Here is a 17,929-nt window from a genome sequence, read left to right as displayed (position 1 = left end):
GGCATTGCAGCGCTGTCATGTTAATCTTTAAAAGTATCTTGTGAATGATGCAGTAATTTTAAATAAGCGTTCCTCTGTTCTAAGTGAGGAAGCCATATTGACAGCACTCTTTAGTTCTTCTTCTTTTTTAATAATAATAATAATAATAAAGTTTATTTATATAGCGCCTTCCCCATGCTCAAGGTTGCTATAAAACAGCTCACAGCTTCCTAAATCCCTCAACTGCTAGTAATATGACAAATGGTGACTCTGTCATTTTTGCTCTTGTTTTGAATAAGGCAAATACCTGGCTTGGGTGTGCAAATAATTTCACTGTTCATTACAATTTTAAAATGTATAAAAAAACCAAAACAAATCTTTACAATTCTTTAACAAAACTGATCTCTAAAATGAACCAAAAAGGAAAGCTTAAAGTGTCAATTAGGCATGACAATTTGTGCATATCCCAAACACCTAGAAATGGTATTTGTTTTACGCTCCTCTCCTCAATCAAAAAACTATAAAGTTACAAACTTAGAACAATATTCTTATAAATCTTTTTGTTTGCATGGTGCAAGGAAAAGTGAGGGATGTCAGCGCTGGAGAATGGAGCACATTTGACCCCTACTTAGTGCTTTCTACTGCCCAGGGTAGGTGTAGCAAGTGAATGTCATAGATTACGTTTGCTCCCCAATACTTTGTTAGTCTTCAGTTCTTTCTTGGTTTTCTTTTTTTTTTTTTTTGTTTTCTTTTGTTTTTTTGGTTTGAAGAAGAGCACCGCGTTAGGCACACTCGGTGGAGTAGTCGCTGCAGACGACTAACGAATAACGTCACACACATCCGTCCTGCCGGGAGATTTAACGGTGACAGAGCGACTTAACAGACACACTTCGCCCGTCTCTCTTCTTTGTTTGTTTGTTTCTTTTTAAACATATTGTACATCGTTCACGGCTGTTTATGGTAATAAGCAATGAAAACTCACCAGCTTGGACAAAATCCATTAAGAGTGGATGAGACCGGAATTGCCCTGAAATCTATCAATTTGAAGCCTACTTAATTATGTTAAATCTCTGTTGATTATTTCTTATAGACCCCAGCAATCGATCACCCTGTCTGTACGTTTTTACTTCTGAGGGGCACCGACCTTTGGATTCTCCATGTCATTTAGAAAGAAAAAAAAAAAAGATCAAGAATTTAAATGAGATACCAAGATATGCTTTGATTATTTACATTTTGAGTAGGTTGTTGAAAACGTTATTTAAAATGGTACATTATCTGATGACAATGACAATGTTTTGGTAAAATCATAATTTTGCAGCAATTTAACCTCAAGTGTGACTCAGGTGTGGAATTCTGTGCAACTGCAGATAAACCCGAGTCAGGCTTGGGGTGACGTGCAGTGAGACTGTGTTGGGCCCGATTAGCTCTTGGGACAGTGCTCTGCTGCCATCTAGTGGATGAAATTACAGAAGAAAAAAAAAACCATGAACACGTTATGGTAACTCATCAATATTCATGAGTGGGATGGAAAAACACAATGACAAGTGAAAAGCTATTAAGGCGGTCTTAGAACGAACTGAAACTGAACAGTTGATTGAACAGATCGATCAATCGATAGATAAATAGATAGTCATATGAAAAAGTTTGGGACCCCCTCTCAGCCTGCATAATAATCGACCCTCCTTTCAACATAAAGATATCAGTGGCTTGTCTTTCATTTCCTAGGAACATCTGAGTACTGTGGTATTTTCTGAACAAAGATTTTTAGTGACGCAGTATTTAGTTTTATGAAATTAAATCAAATGTGAAAAACTGGCTGTGCACAAATGTGGGTCCCCTTGTCATTGTGCTGATTTGAATGCCTGTCACTGCTCAGTGCTGATTACGTGGTTGGCTGAGCTCATTAACCCTTGAACTTCATAGACAGGAGTGTCCAATCACGAGTGGTCAAAGGTATTTAAGGTGGTCAATCACAAGTTGTGCTTCCTTCCCTTTGACTCTCCTCTGAAGAGCGACAGACAGCATGGGATCCTCAACTCTCCAAAGATCTGAAAGCAAGGATTGTTGAATCTCCTGGTTTAGGGGAAGGCTACAAAAAGCCATCTCAGAGGTTTAAACTGTAAGGAATGGAATCAGGAAATGGAAGGCCACAGGCACAGTTGCTGTTAAACCAAACCAGGTCTGGCAGGCCAAGAAAAATACAGGAGCGGCATATCATTGATAGATAGATAGAGGGTGGTCCAGATCTAATTATGCAATTATGAAAAAGGGAACACATCGCACCCGCTGTTCGACTGACAACCGTCTCCCCTCCATTTTGAAATGCAGGGCAGGTGCTGCCATCTATCGACAACAAAAATAAATTTTTGCGAATTCTCTATGTAATAAACTTAATAAGTTATAGTGTAATGAAAATTGCATAATTAGATCTGGACCACCCTATATATAGATAGATAGATAGACAGACCGACCTTCGCCTGTGGGTAGCGCCTTCTCCATTCCCACAGGCACAACGCCATCCCAGAAGCACAATAGCACAACCACCACAATACTTCTTCTCTTTATCCTCCACTCCTCTCCAGCAAGCTTTACTCTCCCTTCTCCCAGCTCCAGTTCCCAGAGTGGTGGCTGCTGGCTCCTTTTATAGCCCACCCAGCTGCAACTCCTGGTGTGGAGGAAGAACCACCCACATGGGCTCAGGAACTACTGCTGCACCCCCTGGTGGTGGCCACAGACCCCAACAGGCTTGAGTTCCAAAATCCCATGCCCGTGGCCCTGATGCAACCCAGGAGGGCTGCTATCTAGCGTTCCCGGGGGGTGGGTACTGTCCTGACCAGGCTTGCTCCTCCAGTCCATACAATGAAGAGGCATCCGGGCCGGCCAAGAACCCCGGCCATCTGTGACAATAGATAGATAGAGTGAGCTTTATTTATCCCCGTTGGAAAAATAATATGGCACTGCACGACCGAATTGCTGTAATATGCCTGGTGAATTCCGTCACGTGAAGCTTCACCAAAGTATGACAGTAGCTATTTGATAAAAAGACAAACTGTTTGTGATTAAGTGCAAGATTGAGAAAGAAATTGGCCATATAAGGACTGTTCACAAAGTGGCAACTGTCATTTTTTGTCACTAAGCCTTGCACTGCGATGGCCTACAATAACAGAAGGGGGCACGTCAGTCGTGCAGATCAGGCTCTGACATTCTCCACTCTCACGTGTAAGCAACAGAAAAAAATATTATAAAAAAAGTGCAGAGACAGAAACGCGCCACTACTGTAATGATGGCAGCACTGGGCTGTGCATTGGTGACAGTTTCAAAACACGTCACACTAAGAACGTGGACTAAATCAACAACAAGAACATTTATTTATATAGCACATTTTCATACAAAAAGTAGCTCATAGTGCGCTACGTAATGAAGAATAGAAAAATAAAAGACACAGTAAGAAAATAAAATAAGTCAACATTAATTAACATTATATAAGAGTAAGGTCCAATGGCCAGGGGGGACAGGAAAAAAAACTCCAGACGGCTGGAGAAAAAAATAAAATCTGTCGGGATTCCGGACCCTTAGACTGTCCAGTCCCCTCTGGGCATCAGCACAGCAGTGGACGCTGGACACAGAGACCTTTCCTGCTGTACACCTGCGGGCATTTTGGTTTTTACATGTTTTTGTTACATGTAATATTTTAATTTGTTGAAAAATAATCCATGTTTATGGCTTGTGTTTGTTGGGGTAAACCTAATGCTAAGGAGATTAGAGGAATACAGCATGCAAAAGTGATATTTGTTTTATATGTGCCAGTTTCAGTCTCATTTATCTGTGAGGACATACGTAACCAAGTTTCAGATACAACAAGAGCCAACGGTGATCAATTCTGGACAACAGCAAACGAAAACATCCATGACAACAAAAGTCGCGTACCTCGTGTTGCATTTTCCACACTTTCCACAGCTCATCCAGTCGTATGCTCACAACATGCTAAATGCTTGTGTTATGTTGCTGAATGATGAATTTGTGCTTATGCTTGGTTGAGCCCGGCGGTGGACTGACATTCCATCCAGGACTTCCGTGACTCCCAGTTGGACTGCGTGGATTTGACAACTGAATGTTCTGTTCATTTGTTTACTCCTCAGATGACATTACAATATGATCACAAAAATGTGTTACCCAAAAGTGAGATCATTTCCGTAGCTACCGTTTGAATTATTATTTGTAATTCATGCATTTTTTTTTTTAAATTACCATCTACAAAATTTTATTAACAAAAGAATTCTTTTTACTGACTTTTAAAATTTCTTGTCAACTAAATCCCACCAATCGGAGTTTTTGAGAAGTGTGTTGAGTTACTTATGCAGAATTGAAGAAGACATATTATATTACATTACGCGTATTTATTTCTTAGCACATATTCAGTTCAAGCTCTTGTAATAGTTAATCTAATCACCCTTCAAAGTCATAAAATCTGTTATGTCTAAAACAGCTTAGAATTGACAGTCAGTCATTTTTCTCAGTTTTCTAAGTATACTATCTGTAAACATATGGAACAAAATTAACGTTCCATTTTTGTAAAATATACAATATATTTTATTTACATTTTTATTTATAATATATAACGTTTTGTCTTGCCTTTGGACATCCTGATGTGTTTGGAAATCTGCAGAAAGCGAACATTTCCGGAGGGCCCCGTAACGTGGGCTCTGTTGGGAGCGCACTACTCATCCGTGGGACTGATTTTCTGTAATTTCTGAACGTTTTTATTTTTATCTTTGACTCCATGCATGTGTTTACCTGAGAGTGTTAAATGCAAATTGTCTGTACTGAATATGTGAAGACAAAGAGAAGGTCAAGTTGAACTTTACGAGCCCTGAACGGGAAATTCCTGTAAACTTTGGTGTTGTGGTTGAAGAACGTGAATTAGCAGACAACAGAAGATGCAACATGAAGATACGTCATTGAAACGCAATATGGAGAGTTCTTACTCCGCTCCCCCAGTATGTGTTAGCCATAACCAGCAGCCTAACTGGAACATGAGAACGATTCCTATGAGAACAGGCCATTCAGACCAACAAAGCTCGCCTCAGTCCTCTCCGCTTCAGTCCTCCATAATAACATCCAGTCGAGTTTGTTAGAAGACTAGCATCTCCCGGGATAGCAAATCAATGAGAGGGCAGGTCATGGAACAGCGTATTTGGTCGATTGGCCACCATTGTTCAGTCAGTGTTGATGGCAATGTCGCACATGATGGTAACATCACCTTGTGACTTCTGCTCATACCAGAGATATCAGGCACCTCATGGCTGACTTCCTGGCCACTTTGTTATGCCTGTGCACGTATTTGGTACTATTATTATTTATTATGGGCGGCATGGTGGCGCAGTGGTAGCGCTGCTGCCTCGCAGTTAGGAGACCTGGGCTTGCTTCCAAGGTCCTCCCTGTGTGGAGTTTGCATGTTCTCCCCGTGTCTGCGTGGGTTTTCTCCCACAGTCCAAAGACATGCAGGTTAGGTGCATTGGAGATCCTAAATTGTCTGATGACAATGATGGCACCTTGCCCGGGATTGCTTTCTGTTTTGTGCCCTGTGTTGGCTGGGATTGGCTCCAGCAGATCCCCATGACCCTGTGTTCGGATTCAGCGGGTTGGAAAATGGATGGATGGATTATTTATTATTGAGATTCGAATTTCTCTGTTTCAAATGAAATCTATAGCAGTGTTACTCTACCACCCAAAAGTGGACCACAGGGGGTCACCAGTGGCTGGTGAGTTGCTACTGTTTATAATGGTAGTGGGTTGCTGTGTCCCCCACCACTGTGGTAGTACTTGATTCACCAAGGGGCACATACGCTCTGACAGATGATAATATTAATACATTTTATTTATTCGTAGGCGCCTTTCTAAACACTCAAGGACACCAAACAATAGACAAAACACAGATTATAAACAAAATTAAAATACAAAATTTAAAATCTGACAGAGCAATTGTAGTCAAAGAGAAAAAGCCGTCTTAAACAAATGAGTTTTAAGTTTAGATTTGAAAAGTGAAAATGATTCAATATTTCTAAGCTCAGATGGTAGCGAGTTCCAGAGCTCCCCACGGTGTTAAGACGGACGAAGGGGACAGTCAAGTGGATGGAGGACGAGGATCTAAGGGTACGGGAGGGAATGGCAACATGGAGGTGGTCAGACAGATATGGAGGGGTGAGGTTGTGGAGAGCCTCAAAAGAGAATTTGGAATTGAATGAGGAACTGAACTGGAAGCCAATGAAGCTGCTGCAAGACGGGAGTGATGTGGTGAATAGAGGGGGTCTAGTAATGATGCGGGAGGGCAGCTAAATTCTGGACCAGTTGAACTTGATAAAGAAATTTGCTAGAAAGACCAAAGAAAAGGGAATTGCAATAATCCAGACGAGAAGTGACCAGGCTGTGAACAAGAATAGCAGTGGTGTGGCGAGTGAGTGACAGAGGGGCGAATACGATTAACGTTATGCAGGCCGAGAGACGTTATTGATGTGGGACTGAAAGGATAAAGTACGGTCAAGGATGACAACTGTGGGGAAGGGGAGACAGAGGAATTATCAGTAACAAATGAAAAAGGATCAGATTTAGATCATGTTGATTTTGTACCAATGAGGAGAACCTCAGTTTAGTCACTTGTTACTTAATTTAAGAAAATTGGAAGAAAACCAGGATTTGATTTCTGCTGTGCAATCAATAAGCGAGGAGGGTGGAAAGGAAGCAGTAGGTTTGCTAGTGAGATAGAGCTGGGGGTCATCAGCATAACAGTGGAAGCTAATGTTATATTACCAAGGGGAAGGAGGTAAATAATGAAGAGGAAGGGGTCCCAGGACTGAGCCCACCTGAAGTAACAGCAGTGGTTTGGGATGTGAAAGTTTTAAGCTGAACAAAGTGAGTGAGTTGAGTTGCACTCGATTTACTAAGAGGAACCCCGTCCACCTCCTACTCTGACAGTCGTTTTACTAAGGGGGGACCTTCCCCTCCATTCTACTAAGGGGGGCTGCCACTCCTCCCGCTCTGATGACCATGTTCGATTCACCAAGGGGAATCCCGCTCTCCCAACTATGGTGGACACACTCGATTTGCGAAAGTCAACAAACAGATACCCTTGGTGGGCCGCAAAGACACTTACATGGGGAAAAAGTGGGTCCTGGCACTACGAAGGTTGTTCATTGGCGACTCTCAGCTGGCCGAGCTGGCAATTTGTCCAGCGCTGGTTTGTGACTTCCAGTCCGGATGGACTCCTGCCCGGTGGACATATAGACTCACTAGATGGATGGATGGATGGATGTTTCTTTAGGATTATTCCTTTAGGAACTCCAGAGGCTGCAGGGTGTTTTCTTTTTTTTTGCTGCCAGGCCCCTGGCACATCACTTCAGTGAATCCTTATTTTGTTCTTTTTTCGGAGCTGTGAAAACTGGCTTACAAAAAATGTCACAGCATCAATAATTAAATTGAATCAGTCCAGTAATTAGACTCTTTAATGTTTCAACTAAGTGTTTAGTGCCTGCTTAATTAATCCCAACTTTTGACTGAAATATAGAAAGGCTACATTTAATGAGAATTTCACGGCGCTAACATTCTCTTTCCAAAGGATATGCGCTAGCACGAGGCCCAAGGCGAGACGCATGTAATCTTCAAGCAGTCATCATGCATTCTGGTCTCCATTAAACAAGCAAATGGTGAGGCAAACAGCATTTTGTAAAGCGCTGAACGAGGGAACCTTTACACGGTGCCGACAACATATCTGTAATTGAGAAGAAGATGGCCACACATTTTAAGCGTGCTGTGTAATGTGAGCGTGCCATCGCAGAAGGAAATGAGCCGTGGCGTCACGCTGCTCTCACTTACAAGACTCGCCAGCCCGTGAGCCACACTTCTGAAGGCAGCACAGGCGGTAAAGTGGACACGGATGTATTGTGTGCTTGTGCGGCTTTCAAACATAGAACACAACGTCTCGCAAAGATGGGGAGAGATGAATTACAAATGTGTGATGGCGTATTCAGGCACGGCTCATTTGGAGACTTCTGTATGTGAGGAGACCCAGTGCAGTTTGATAGATTTACATCCCCAATTCCATAAAAAAGTTGGGACGCCGTGTAAAATGTAAATAAATAAAAACAGAACGCAATGATTTGCAAATCTCCTAAGCCATACTTTATTCACAATAGAACACAGAAGACATGTCAACTGTTTAAAACGAGGGAATGTAGCATTTTAAGAAAAGGAAAAGGTCATTTTGACGTCTCAGAAAAGTTGGAACAGGCCCGTGTTGAGCACAGTGTAGCATCCCAACCGTCAGGAGACCCGTTGCCGGACTTTTGGGAGGGGACTGTCGTCCCATTCTTGTCTGATTTAGGATTCTAACTAATTCAACAGTCCCGGGTCATCTTTGTCGTATTTTTCATTTTGTGATGTGCCAAATATTTCCAGGTCCGGACTGCAGGCCGGCCAGTTCAGCACTCGGACTCTTCTCCCATAAAGCCGTGCTGTTGTAAGTGATGCGCTTTAACGTTGTCGTGGTGAGATATGCAAGGTCTTCCCTGAACGAGATGTCGTCTGGATGGGAGGCAGATGTTGCTCTTAAACCTGCGGAGACCATTCAGCGTTGGTGCCAGTGTCGTGCCAGTTCACACTTCTCAAGAACTCGCTCAAAGTTCAGTTCACATCAATTAAAATAAACTCACGTTCAGAGTTCACCATTTCAATTTTGAACTACTTTGTATTTTTGAAGGAGTGAGAATAGATGACCCATGAGTTTATTTTTTTCAATTTTGTATGCCTTATATATGCCCTATATATATATATATATATATAGGTTATTCCAGTGTTCTTGAATAAAATACAATAATTATGAAGACTTTTTTATTTAAATACACTTTAATGAGTTAAACCCAGCAACAAACACGTAGAACCATATATGCTAATATCCTCCTGGTCAAAAAACAAATTAAATAGACCATCCGTGTGACACAAATGGTGACTGTGGAACCCGCGTGTGTTGAACTAACCGATTACACTGCCGGTCAAAATTCACGTCACATATTGCACGTCCAACAGGGAAAAATATAAAGTGGCCTCGTGAAGTCCAACGTTTTCCTAAAAGTGAAAGTGGAGCTTCACCGCGTGCTCGTGTCAGCGTTGGTGCAGCTTAAGCACAAGCAGGAAGACACAGACAGAGCCAATTTGATTTGATTTTTTCTGAATACAAATAAATGGCGAAAACTTTGTATGAAATAAATATTCGTAAAAATCCACTATTTGTGCTAATCTGAATACCGTATTCATATTTGGCTCCACCCCTACATTACAGGGTAAGGCAAAATGCTTAATCTGGACCTAAAGCAGATCCAGAAAATCATCTAACACTGAACGAGCTGACGCTCTTCACACACAAATGCGTTACGTTAAGTTCACCGTTCTTAGAAAAATGAGCTTGTTCATTGAAGGCGTGCTTTTGAACTCGTTCATGCACAACCCTGAATTGTGGTGCCTTTCCAGATGTGCCCATTCCACAGGCATTAATGCATAACATCAGAGATGCAGGCTTTTGAACTGAGCGCCGATCACAAGCCGGATGGTCCTTCTCCTCTTTAGTCCAGAGGACGTGGCGTCCATGTTTTCCAAAAAGAATTTCAAATGTCAGTTTGTCTGACCGCAGTAAACAGTTTGCCTCAGTCCATTTTAAATGAGCTTTGGCCCAGAGAAGATGGTGGCATTTCTGGATTGTGTTCGCATATCCGCGACAGAACTTTAACCTGCATTTTGTGGATGGCACGGCCAACTGTGTTCACAGACAAGGATTTCAGGAAGTGTCCCTAATCCCAATTTTGAAGTGACTGCCAGGACAGAACCAGGCCTGTTTTTAATGGATTGCTGCCTGAGGGCCAAAGGTATCCAAAATGGATTGTCCCTTCTGCACAGAGATTTCTCCAGTTTCTCAGGATCTTTTATGATATTATGTAGTGTAGATGATGAGATTTTCAGAATCTCCACAATTTTATATGGAGGAGCGTTACTCTGAAATTGTAGATGCAGTTTTCTTGAAGATTGGTGATCCTCTGGCCATCCTTACCTCTGAGAGGCTCTGCCTCTCTAAGATGCTCTTTTTATACCCAATCCTGTCACTGCCCTCTTGCTAATTAAGGTAATTAGTTGTAAACTGCTCTTCCAGCTGTTTCTTCTTAGTACCACCCTATTGTTTCCCCGTTCCCAACTTTTCTGAGACGTGTTGCTGTCATCAAATTCAAACTGAGCTAAACATTTTCATGAAATGGTAAAATGTCTCACTTTCAACATTTGATATGTTTTCTATGTTCTATTGTGGATCAAATATGAGATCTGCAAATCATTGCATTCTGTTTTATTTAGAATTTACACAGCTTTTATGGAATTGGCGTCATAGATTTTCATTCATCTAGTCGATACTTGTATCCAAAAAGAGGCCAATGTTATCGAGTAAACATCGGTCTGAGTGGGGGACTGTTTGGGAACAAGTGTGACACGACAAGGTGACAAAATCACCCGTCACAAATGAAGAGCTCAGAGCAAAATGCACGCTTGTTACACCAGAGCCTATCAAAGCAGCCGTACCACCTAAACCTAAGCAGGGAAGGGCCTGGCCAGTTTTTGGATGAGAGACTAGCTTGGGTTGCAGTTGGAAGAAGTGTTGCCGAGAGCAGTGTGAGTGGGAAGATGGTGATATTCCGAAGAATCCACAAAAACGTTCAATCTCACCTTCATTCGACGATCGGCTAGTTGAGGCACAAGAATGGCCTTTTAAAGGCGCGCAGGTGGGCACCTCACTCACCTTGTCCTCGATGATAGCGGATCAGACGTCCATCCCTTTTGGTTTTTTCCGCCTCTTTTTTCCTTTTGTTTTCACCTTCAAAAGCATGGGATGTTGGCATTTGTGTCAGACTCTTTTTGTATTTATTATATACCAGCCATGCCCCTCAACGTAGTACTGAAGCAGGATGGTGAGGAGGGCCCTGCCCGGCTCCCTACTCCTGACGTCATGCTTCCCCCTCCCCGCGGATTAGAGCAAATATATTGCTGCTGGCGTGATGAGAGAAGTCGCAAAATCAACCGGAATGTTCAAGCAAATTCTAGAAAAAACCCAATTTAAATCTGTTAAGTAGTCACTAGCTGAAAGAGGAGGTATGGTACGCCCTGAGGCTGGCGCATGAGTGAGGATGGCCACGCTCCCCTCCACTCGGCCCGCTGCATGTCTCTAGGATTTGAGCAAATAAATCGGTACTGCAAGCGAACTACGATACTTAGTCGCAAAATCAACCGGAATGTTCAAGCAAATTCTAAAAAAAAAAAACGATCTAAATCCGTGAAGTAGTTCTCTCGTTTGCTAGCTAAGTGGATGTAAGGAACACCCCGAGGCAGACACGTGAGCGAGGAGGGCCATGCCCCTCTCTCCTCAGTCCGCTGCATCTCTCTCAGACTCGTGCAAAAAAAATTATTATAAAATATTATTATATACCTGTATATTATATAATAACTCTGATACTTAGCGCAATGAGAGAAGTCGCAAAGTCAACCAGGAAATTCTAGTAAAGTACCCGGCGTAAATCCAATAAGGAGTTTTGTCATGAAAAACAGGCAGACAGACATTGGATTTTATATAGAGAGAGACGAGCACCCCGTATTGATTTAGACTTTTTCAACCTAAAGCCCCCCAACAGAGCACACTGTTGACGGAGTGAGCGTCGCCTTAATGCAGATGCCATGATTAACTGGCACAGATGATGAGGTGTCTCCCTTAAACCAGGAGTTTTGTGACCTTGGGTTTCTCTTAGTTCATTTTCATTGAGTTACTTTGTCTTCTCCTATGACTTTATGAAGGACCGGATTGGTGGGCTGCAGCTGATGCCCCTCAAGCCCACCGGTTTGGATTCTAACCCGGAGTGAAGTGGCTGTCCGTGTGGAGACTCCAGATTCTCCTACTGCCCGCCTCAGCATTTTCGCCCACATGTTCAGCTAACTGGCCCTATGTAGGCTGGTGCCCCTCTGGCACTTCCTCCTGCCTGGAGCCCCTGAATTGGGTCAGGTGGGTTTGAGAATGTGATGAAGAGTTGTGCTCCTGTAGAGTCTCCTTCTTTTATACCTCAGCTGCTGTATGCGGTGTTTCCAAGCCAAGTGCATCCTCGTTCCACGTTCCAATGATATTAAACTGCCGCTAGACAGGATTTTTGTTTTTTTTATGATTATCTATTTTAAAAAATTGGAAATTTCTTTGTAACTTTCATTTTGAGTTTTTTTTTTTGGTTCTTTTTTTCCCTTCGTTAACTCTGAATTGCCTGTTTGTGGAGTCGGAGAGGGCCGTGGCATGCTGCTGTGTTGCACATGACTGATCAGACGATGACTAAAATTCATTGTTGTGCCGATCCTTTTGCCATCATGACAGTAAAATGTCTGGTTTTTGGTTCCAAATGACATGAAGACAAAGCATGCGTTTTGTTTGTTTGATTTCCTGTTCCTAGTTAAATAGGACAAAACGGGGAATTTCATATGAGCGAGACTGGCAGACATCATCCAAGTGCAGTCACCTGCCCTCAAGCTATGAAGCACCTGAAACGTCACAAAGTAGGTGACAATCGTGTCAAAACCCAAAACGGAAGAGAGTACATGTTCAAAATTCTCAACGAGACCATTATTGACCCCACAGCAGTCTTGATCATATGAATTAACTACCGATGTCCCGCGAGACGCAACGTTCATCCATGCATTCGTTATTGTAGGTTTCTTTATTTTCTTATCTTTTGCTGTCCTAGTAGACTCACTGAAACAAAAGATGTCTGCGCTGTTTGTGTTATGCATCATGGTTTCATTATTTCTTCCTTTATGAATTTTCCTTCTAGTACCCTGCGGAGGAACGCTGACGAAACGCAGAGGAACCATTCTCTCCCCAGGTTACCCCGAGCCCTATGACAACAACTTGAATTGTGTGTGGAAGATCACCGTGCCGGAGGGAGCCGGTATTCAAGTTAGTGACATCATTCAATCAGGACCACTACGTTCTGCATTTTATTAACGTTTTACAATTCCAATAAGGGAATATTTCTGAAAGCAGCACTTGTTTTACTTGCCATGGGCAGCATTCCTGCTTTTGGTGCTGCTAATGATCACAAAGCTGAACACCTCTGCTACTGAAGTAATGCAAAAGTAACTCGTTACGTTTTATTTTTTTTTTTTTTAGATCCAAGTTATAAGTTTTGCAACAGAACATAACTGGGACTCTTTGGATTTCTATGACGGAGCAGATAACAACGCCCCCAGACTTGGCAGCTATTCAGGTAGTCCTATTCAGCGTGTTCGGAATTGAAATTTTATATTTGAATAAATCATTCACGGGCAGAGTTGACGGGGCGACGTCGGCTCGTTTCTTGGGATGAGTAAGAGGGGACACGACGGGCAATGCAGTGACTGACTGACTGACTGGCTTTCTTATAGGGACCACCATACCACAGCTTCTAAACAGCACGTCCAACAACCTGTACCTGAACTTTCAGTCAGACATCAGCGTGTCGGCGGCTGGATTTCACCTGGAGTACACAGGTAAGCGTTGGGGAATTACATATTACAGCAAGAGGCCTGCAGATGCATCCAGTGTCCTTAGTCTATAGAAAGATAGGAAAGGCACTATATGATAGACAGACAGATACTGTAGATAGATAGATAAATAGATGTGAAAGGCACTATATGATAGATAGATAGACATTTTAGAGTAGTTGGCAGGATTAGATAGGTAGATATGAATGGTAAAAGGCACTATATAATAGATAGATAGATAGATAGTGTAGCTGGCAGGATTAGATAGATAGATAGATAGATAGATAGATAGAGCATAGTTGGCAGGATTAGATAGATAGATAGATAGATAGATAGATAGATAGATAGATAGATAGATAGATAGATAGATAGATAGATAGATAGATAGATATGAAAGTACCACAGAATGTAATGGCAATAGACACACTGATGAAGAGTTCGGATCAACTGTAGAAACCTCAATCTATATTCATAGTGTAGACATAAAACACCAAAATGTCCAGAGTCCATTCTGGGTGTAACGTCAGCCAATGTCCACAAGTGTCCAATGAACAAAGACAACAAGATGCACAGATACAGAGCCAGACAGTTAGATAGGCAGACATTATTGCTGTGGAAATGGTGCCCCTATATGTACCATGCAGTGTTATTAGACGTTGAGAATAGGGCAGGGGTCTTCCTAGGTGTCTAGAAGGTGATTCCAAAGAGTGTGTCTTGCTTGAATTTCATAAATGGTGACACTGAGGAGGAAGTAAGGAAGCCTTTTAACCATAGACGTGGGCAAACTGAGGTCATCCTACCGGTGACCACAAGGGGAGCTGCAGGCTGGTCAGTGGGACTTGACAGAGCAGAAGTGAAAAGGTTTGGATTCTCAGATCTACCTTAAAAGTCCTAAGGCAAGATGGGGTCACTATTTGACCCTTCCACACCAAAACACCCTTTGTAATTTTATCATTTGCTTAATCGACTGACCAAAATGCCAAGAACATATGATTTTATGTAGCAAGCTCTCTACCAAAGCACCCTGCTGTACAGTGCCATACTCTGCTATCATTTACAGTGGGTGACTTGCTCGGGGTCACAAACTGAGGTCGGCAGTGAATGTGCCACCATGACGCTTATGGTTCACAGGAGATGCCAGTATCTGATATGCTGATTTAGTCATTTTTGTTGTTTTGGATTGAAAATATCTAAATATACATTAAATTTATGTGAAGTGCCCAGCACAGGGACAATCCAAAGGAATGCTCACAGTTTACACGTTTCTGTGTAAGTGACTGTAATGCAGCCATGAGTAGCCACAGTCTAGCGTGCAGTCCATGTTTGATGTCAGAACGTGCGATTGAAATGTCAGCTGGCATTTTGTTCATGTTGTTGTCAAGCAGGCCCGCCACATTTTCTTGTGCACTGCGTCTGCCCGAGTGGATGTGGCAGACTTCATTCACTGCAAGCCAAGAGTTCCAAGCCGAATGAAATATTTAATACGTGCATCAGAATGACGGGGTTTAACGTTTGAACTGACGTGAGTATATTAAGGCAATTTGTTGTCTAAAGTGGAATCGACATTTCATTTTTTTTCTGCTGCTTATCCGGGTACGGGTCACGTGGGCAGTAGACTAAGCAAAGATGCCCAGACGTCTCATTTCCTTTCCACCTTCTCTGGGTGAATACAGAGGCATTCCCAGGCCAGGGGGGTGATATAATCTCTCCAGCATGTTGTGGGTCTGCCCCGTGGTCTCCTCCTGGTATGACAAGCCTGACACCCCTCCGCTGGGTGACGTCCTAATCAAATGCCATCTAATCAAATGGCCGATTGTCTGCGCTCCTCACCCTGTCTCTAAAGGCTGAGCGTAGACACGATGTGACGCTATCATATTCGGGGCCTTTTATCGTTTTCCAATTGTAAAAGCCATTTTGCTTACTGTTGCTAGTGTCACATTCCCCCATTTCTAGGGGGCCATGACCTCAAGTTCTTCAGCAGATGGAATAAAATGTCAGCGTTTGCACAGAGCTCTGTCTGATCTGCGCATAAATCCTTCAAAACCTTTATTGTATTCTCTTTGCAATTCATTTGTGTGTCTTGCTTGAATTATGACTGTGATTTTTTTGTCTCTCGCCTGGGTCTCTTTGTTCTATTTTTGTTTTGTTTTGTTTTATTTTATTTCTTTGGTTTTCCTTCTGCATGCATCTCCCAGTTAAACTTGGTGTTCCTGCTGAGTTGCCACTTGTATCCATGATCTCGTTTTGTTGGTCACTACCCATGGCCATAGGTGACACAGGCATGTGGTGGAAGGAGCACTCTGAGGACTTCCTGAATCCCACTGATGTTAGTCAGGGTACTCGGAGGGGCGCAAAGCCATCCCTGGGAGTTTACACAGCACAAATGAACTGTTTAAGCTCAAAGAAAGTTGTGATTGTATTTTAACATGTTGACTGCCAGACCATTTATTACCGGGACGCTGCCATATTGGTCTATACATAGACGATAAACAACGAACTCTTGCAAAACTACGAAGAAATGGATTGGAAAGCAAAGGCTTGATTATCAACACTCCGTCAAAATGTATATAAACCGTTAATGACTTTATCTTCACCAGCAGCATGACGGAATGTTTCCTTCTGAGCGAGAGTCCTTGAAGCCTGGTGCCGTGCAGAGTGTCAGCTTAGAAGCACATGTGCCACAAATATAACACGTTTCTTTGGTGTTTTGTGCTCCGCGGGTGGCAGAATGTCCACGTAGTGCCACTCTGGTAGTCATGACAGGTCGGACACCTGGGGATGAAGAATCACCTTTGGAGCAACCAGTAGCTCAGCTGGTTGATGTTAAGCAGCAATGACACAGCAGATGATTTCAGAAAGAAAGCAGAACTTCAGCATTCATAGTCAGGGCGTTGAAGGCCTCAGTCACCACTCTCCGCATCAGGACCAGAGCCTACAGGCTCTACATTATCCATTTGATTGTCCTGATCGCTGTCATTATCAACAAAACATTCATTTTTTTCACACAAAAGTTGTTGGGAGACATCAGCAGCGTTATATTTTTTTTGCAACGACATAACAATAAACCGTCTGTTTATCACATTATATCCACCAAAAAAATCCTATGGCTATCCACTAGATGGCAGCACTGTAACTGAGACATGACAGTAGAGATTGTTGGCTGCGTCTCGGATGGCTGTGCGCTGCGGTATGAGTTATCTCATGCGTCTCACCTCAGCAGGCTCAGTGACATACAAGTTAACTTGCACCTCCAGTTTCTCTCATTTAAAGATGTAGGATTTTGCTTTCTCATAGGGTGTGAATGTTGCTCGGTAGTGATCTCTTTCTGCTTTGGTAAATTTGTGTAAGTGCTCAGAGCCTGTCCTTATGGTGTCAAAAGAATTGATCGGGCCTGATTTATGACCATTTTTTCCTAAACTTTTTGTTCCCTTTATTTGTTAATTTCTTCCCTTCAAGAACTGAGCAATAGGTGTGGGGCCTCCAACCACCACCAATTAGTTAGACGCTGTTATAGTTGCTATTTTGTGCACCTTGATAACCATTATTTTTCTCATTTGTATGTGTTTTGGCTCACAGAATGCATTTTGATGGTTAGTTATTTTCATATAACATTTATGTCATGTAGTAAAAGGTATCTTGTGCTTTCCTGCAATGCCATTTTTGTTATAGCGGTATAGAGAGTGAGTTATCATCTGTCTACCCCTTCCACTTGTCAGGTTCGTTATTGGATTGGTCCACTGCTGCACCCTAATAATAACACACACACACACTCAGAGCATAAGCATAACAGCGCCCTATGAATGGCACACACTCACAGCTGGTTAACTTCTAGCACATTAAACCACACAGCTCATCACTCTCTTAGCACAAACAACATATGATTTTATACACACATATATATATATATATATATATATACATACAGTAATCCCTCCTCGATCGCGGGGGTTGCGTTCCAGACCCCCCGATAGGTGAAAATCCGCGAAGTAGAAACCATATGTTTCTATGGTTATTTTATATATTTTAAGCCCTTATAAACTCCCCACACTGTTTATAAATATTCCCATGAGTTATACAGCATAATCCCTTTGTATTCTCTTAGATATTAGGTAAGATTCATTGAAATTATGTATATAAACACACTGTTTATATACAGTAAAACCTAAATATTATTTTAAAGATATTGAGTGTCTCCGATATCACATATGTTACAGCCATTACGATAGACAGGCCACCAGCAATAAATACGTACAATGCAACAAAAATAGTATACAGTAAATGTGTGTGTACAGTGACACTAAACGTACGTACATGTACTAAGTACTGTAAGTAGAAAATTAATTATGGTTACTCACCAACAATGACACGA

General features: G+C 42.3%; 1 protein-coding gene across 1 annotated transcript in view; it reads left to right on the top strand.

Moving 5' to 3' along the window:
- The window catches only part of csmd3b (CUB and Sushi multiple domains 3b), a 1,150,768-nt gene that overhangs the window by 1,016,509 nt on the left and 116,330 nt on the right, over nt 1-17,929 (top strand). Inside the window, 3 exon segments of the mRNA XM_039737543.1 lie at nt 12,870-12,994; nt 13,208-13,304; nt 13,462-13,566. Of these exon segments, the coding sequence (XP_039593477.1) occupies nt 12,870-12,994; nt 13,208-13,304; nt 13,462-13,566 (327 nt within the window).

The sequence above is a fragment of the Polypterus senegalus genome, chromosome 15, assembly GCF_016835505.1.
Source record: "Polypterus senegalus isolate Bchr_013 chromosome 15, ASM1683550v1, whole genome shotgun sequence".
Classification (NCBI taxonomy): Eukaryota; Metazoa; Chordata; class Cladistia; order Polypteriformes; family Polypteridae; genus Polypterus; species Polypterus senegalus.
Note: the sequence above shows the minus strand (reverse complement) of the source record. Positions and strands in the feature narration are given on the sequence as shown.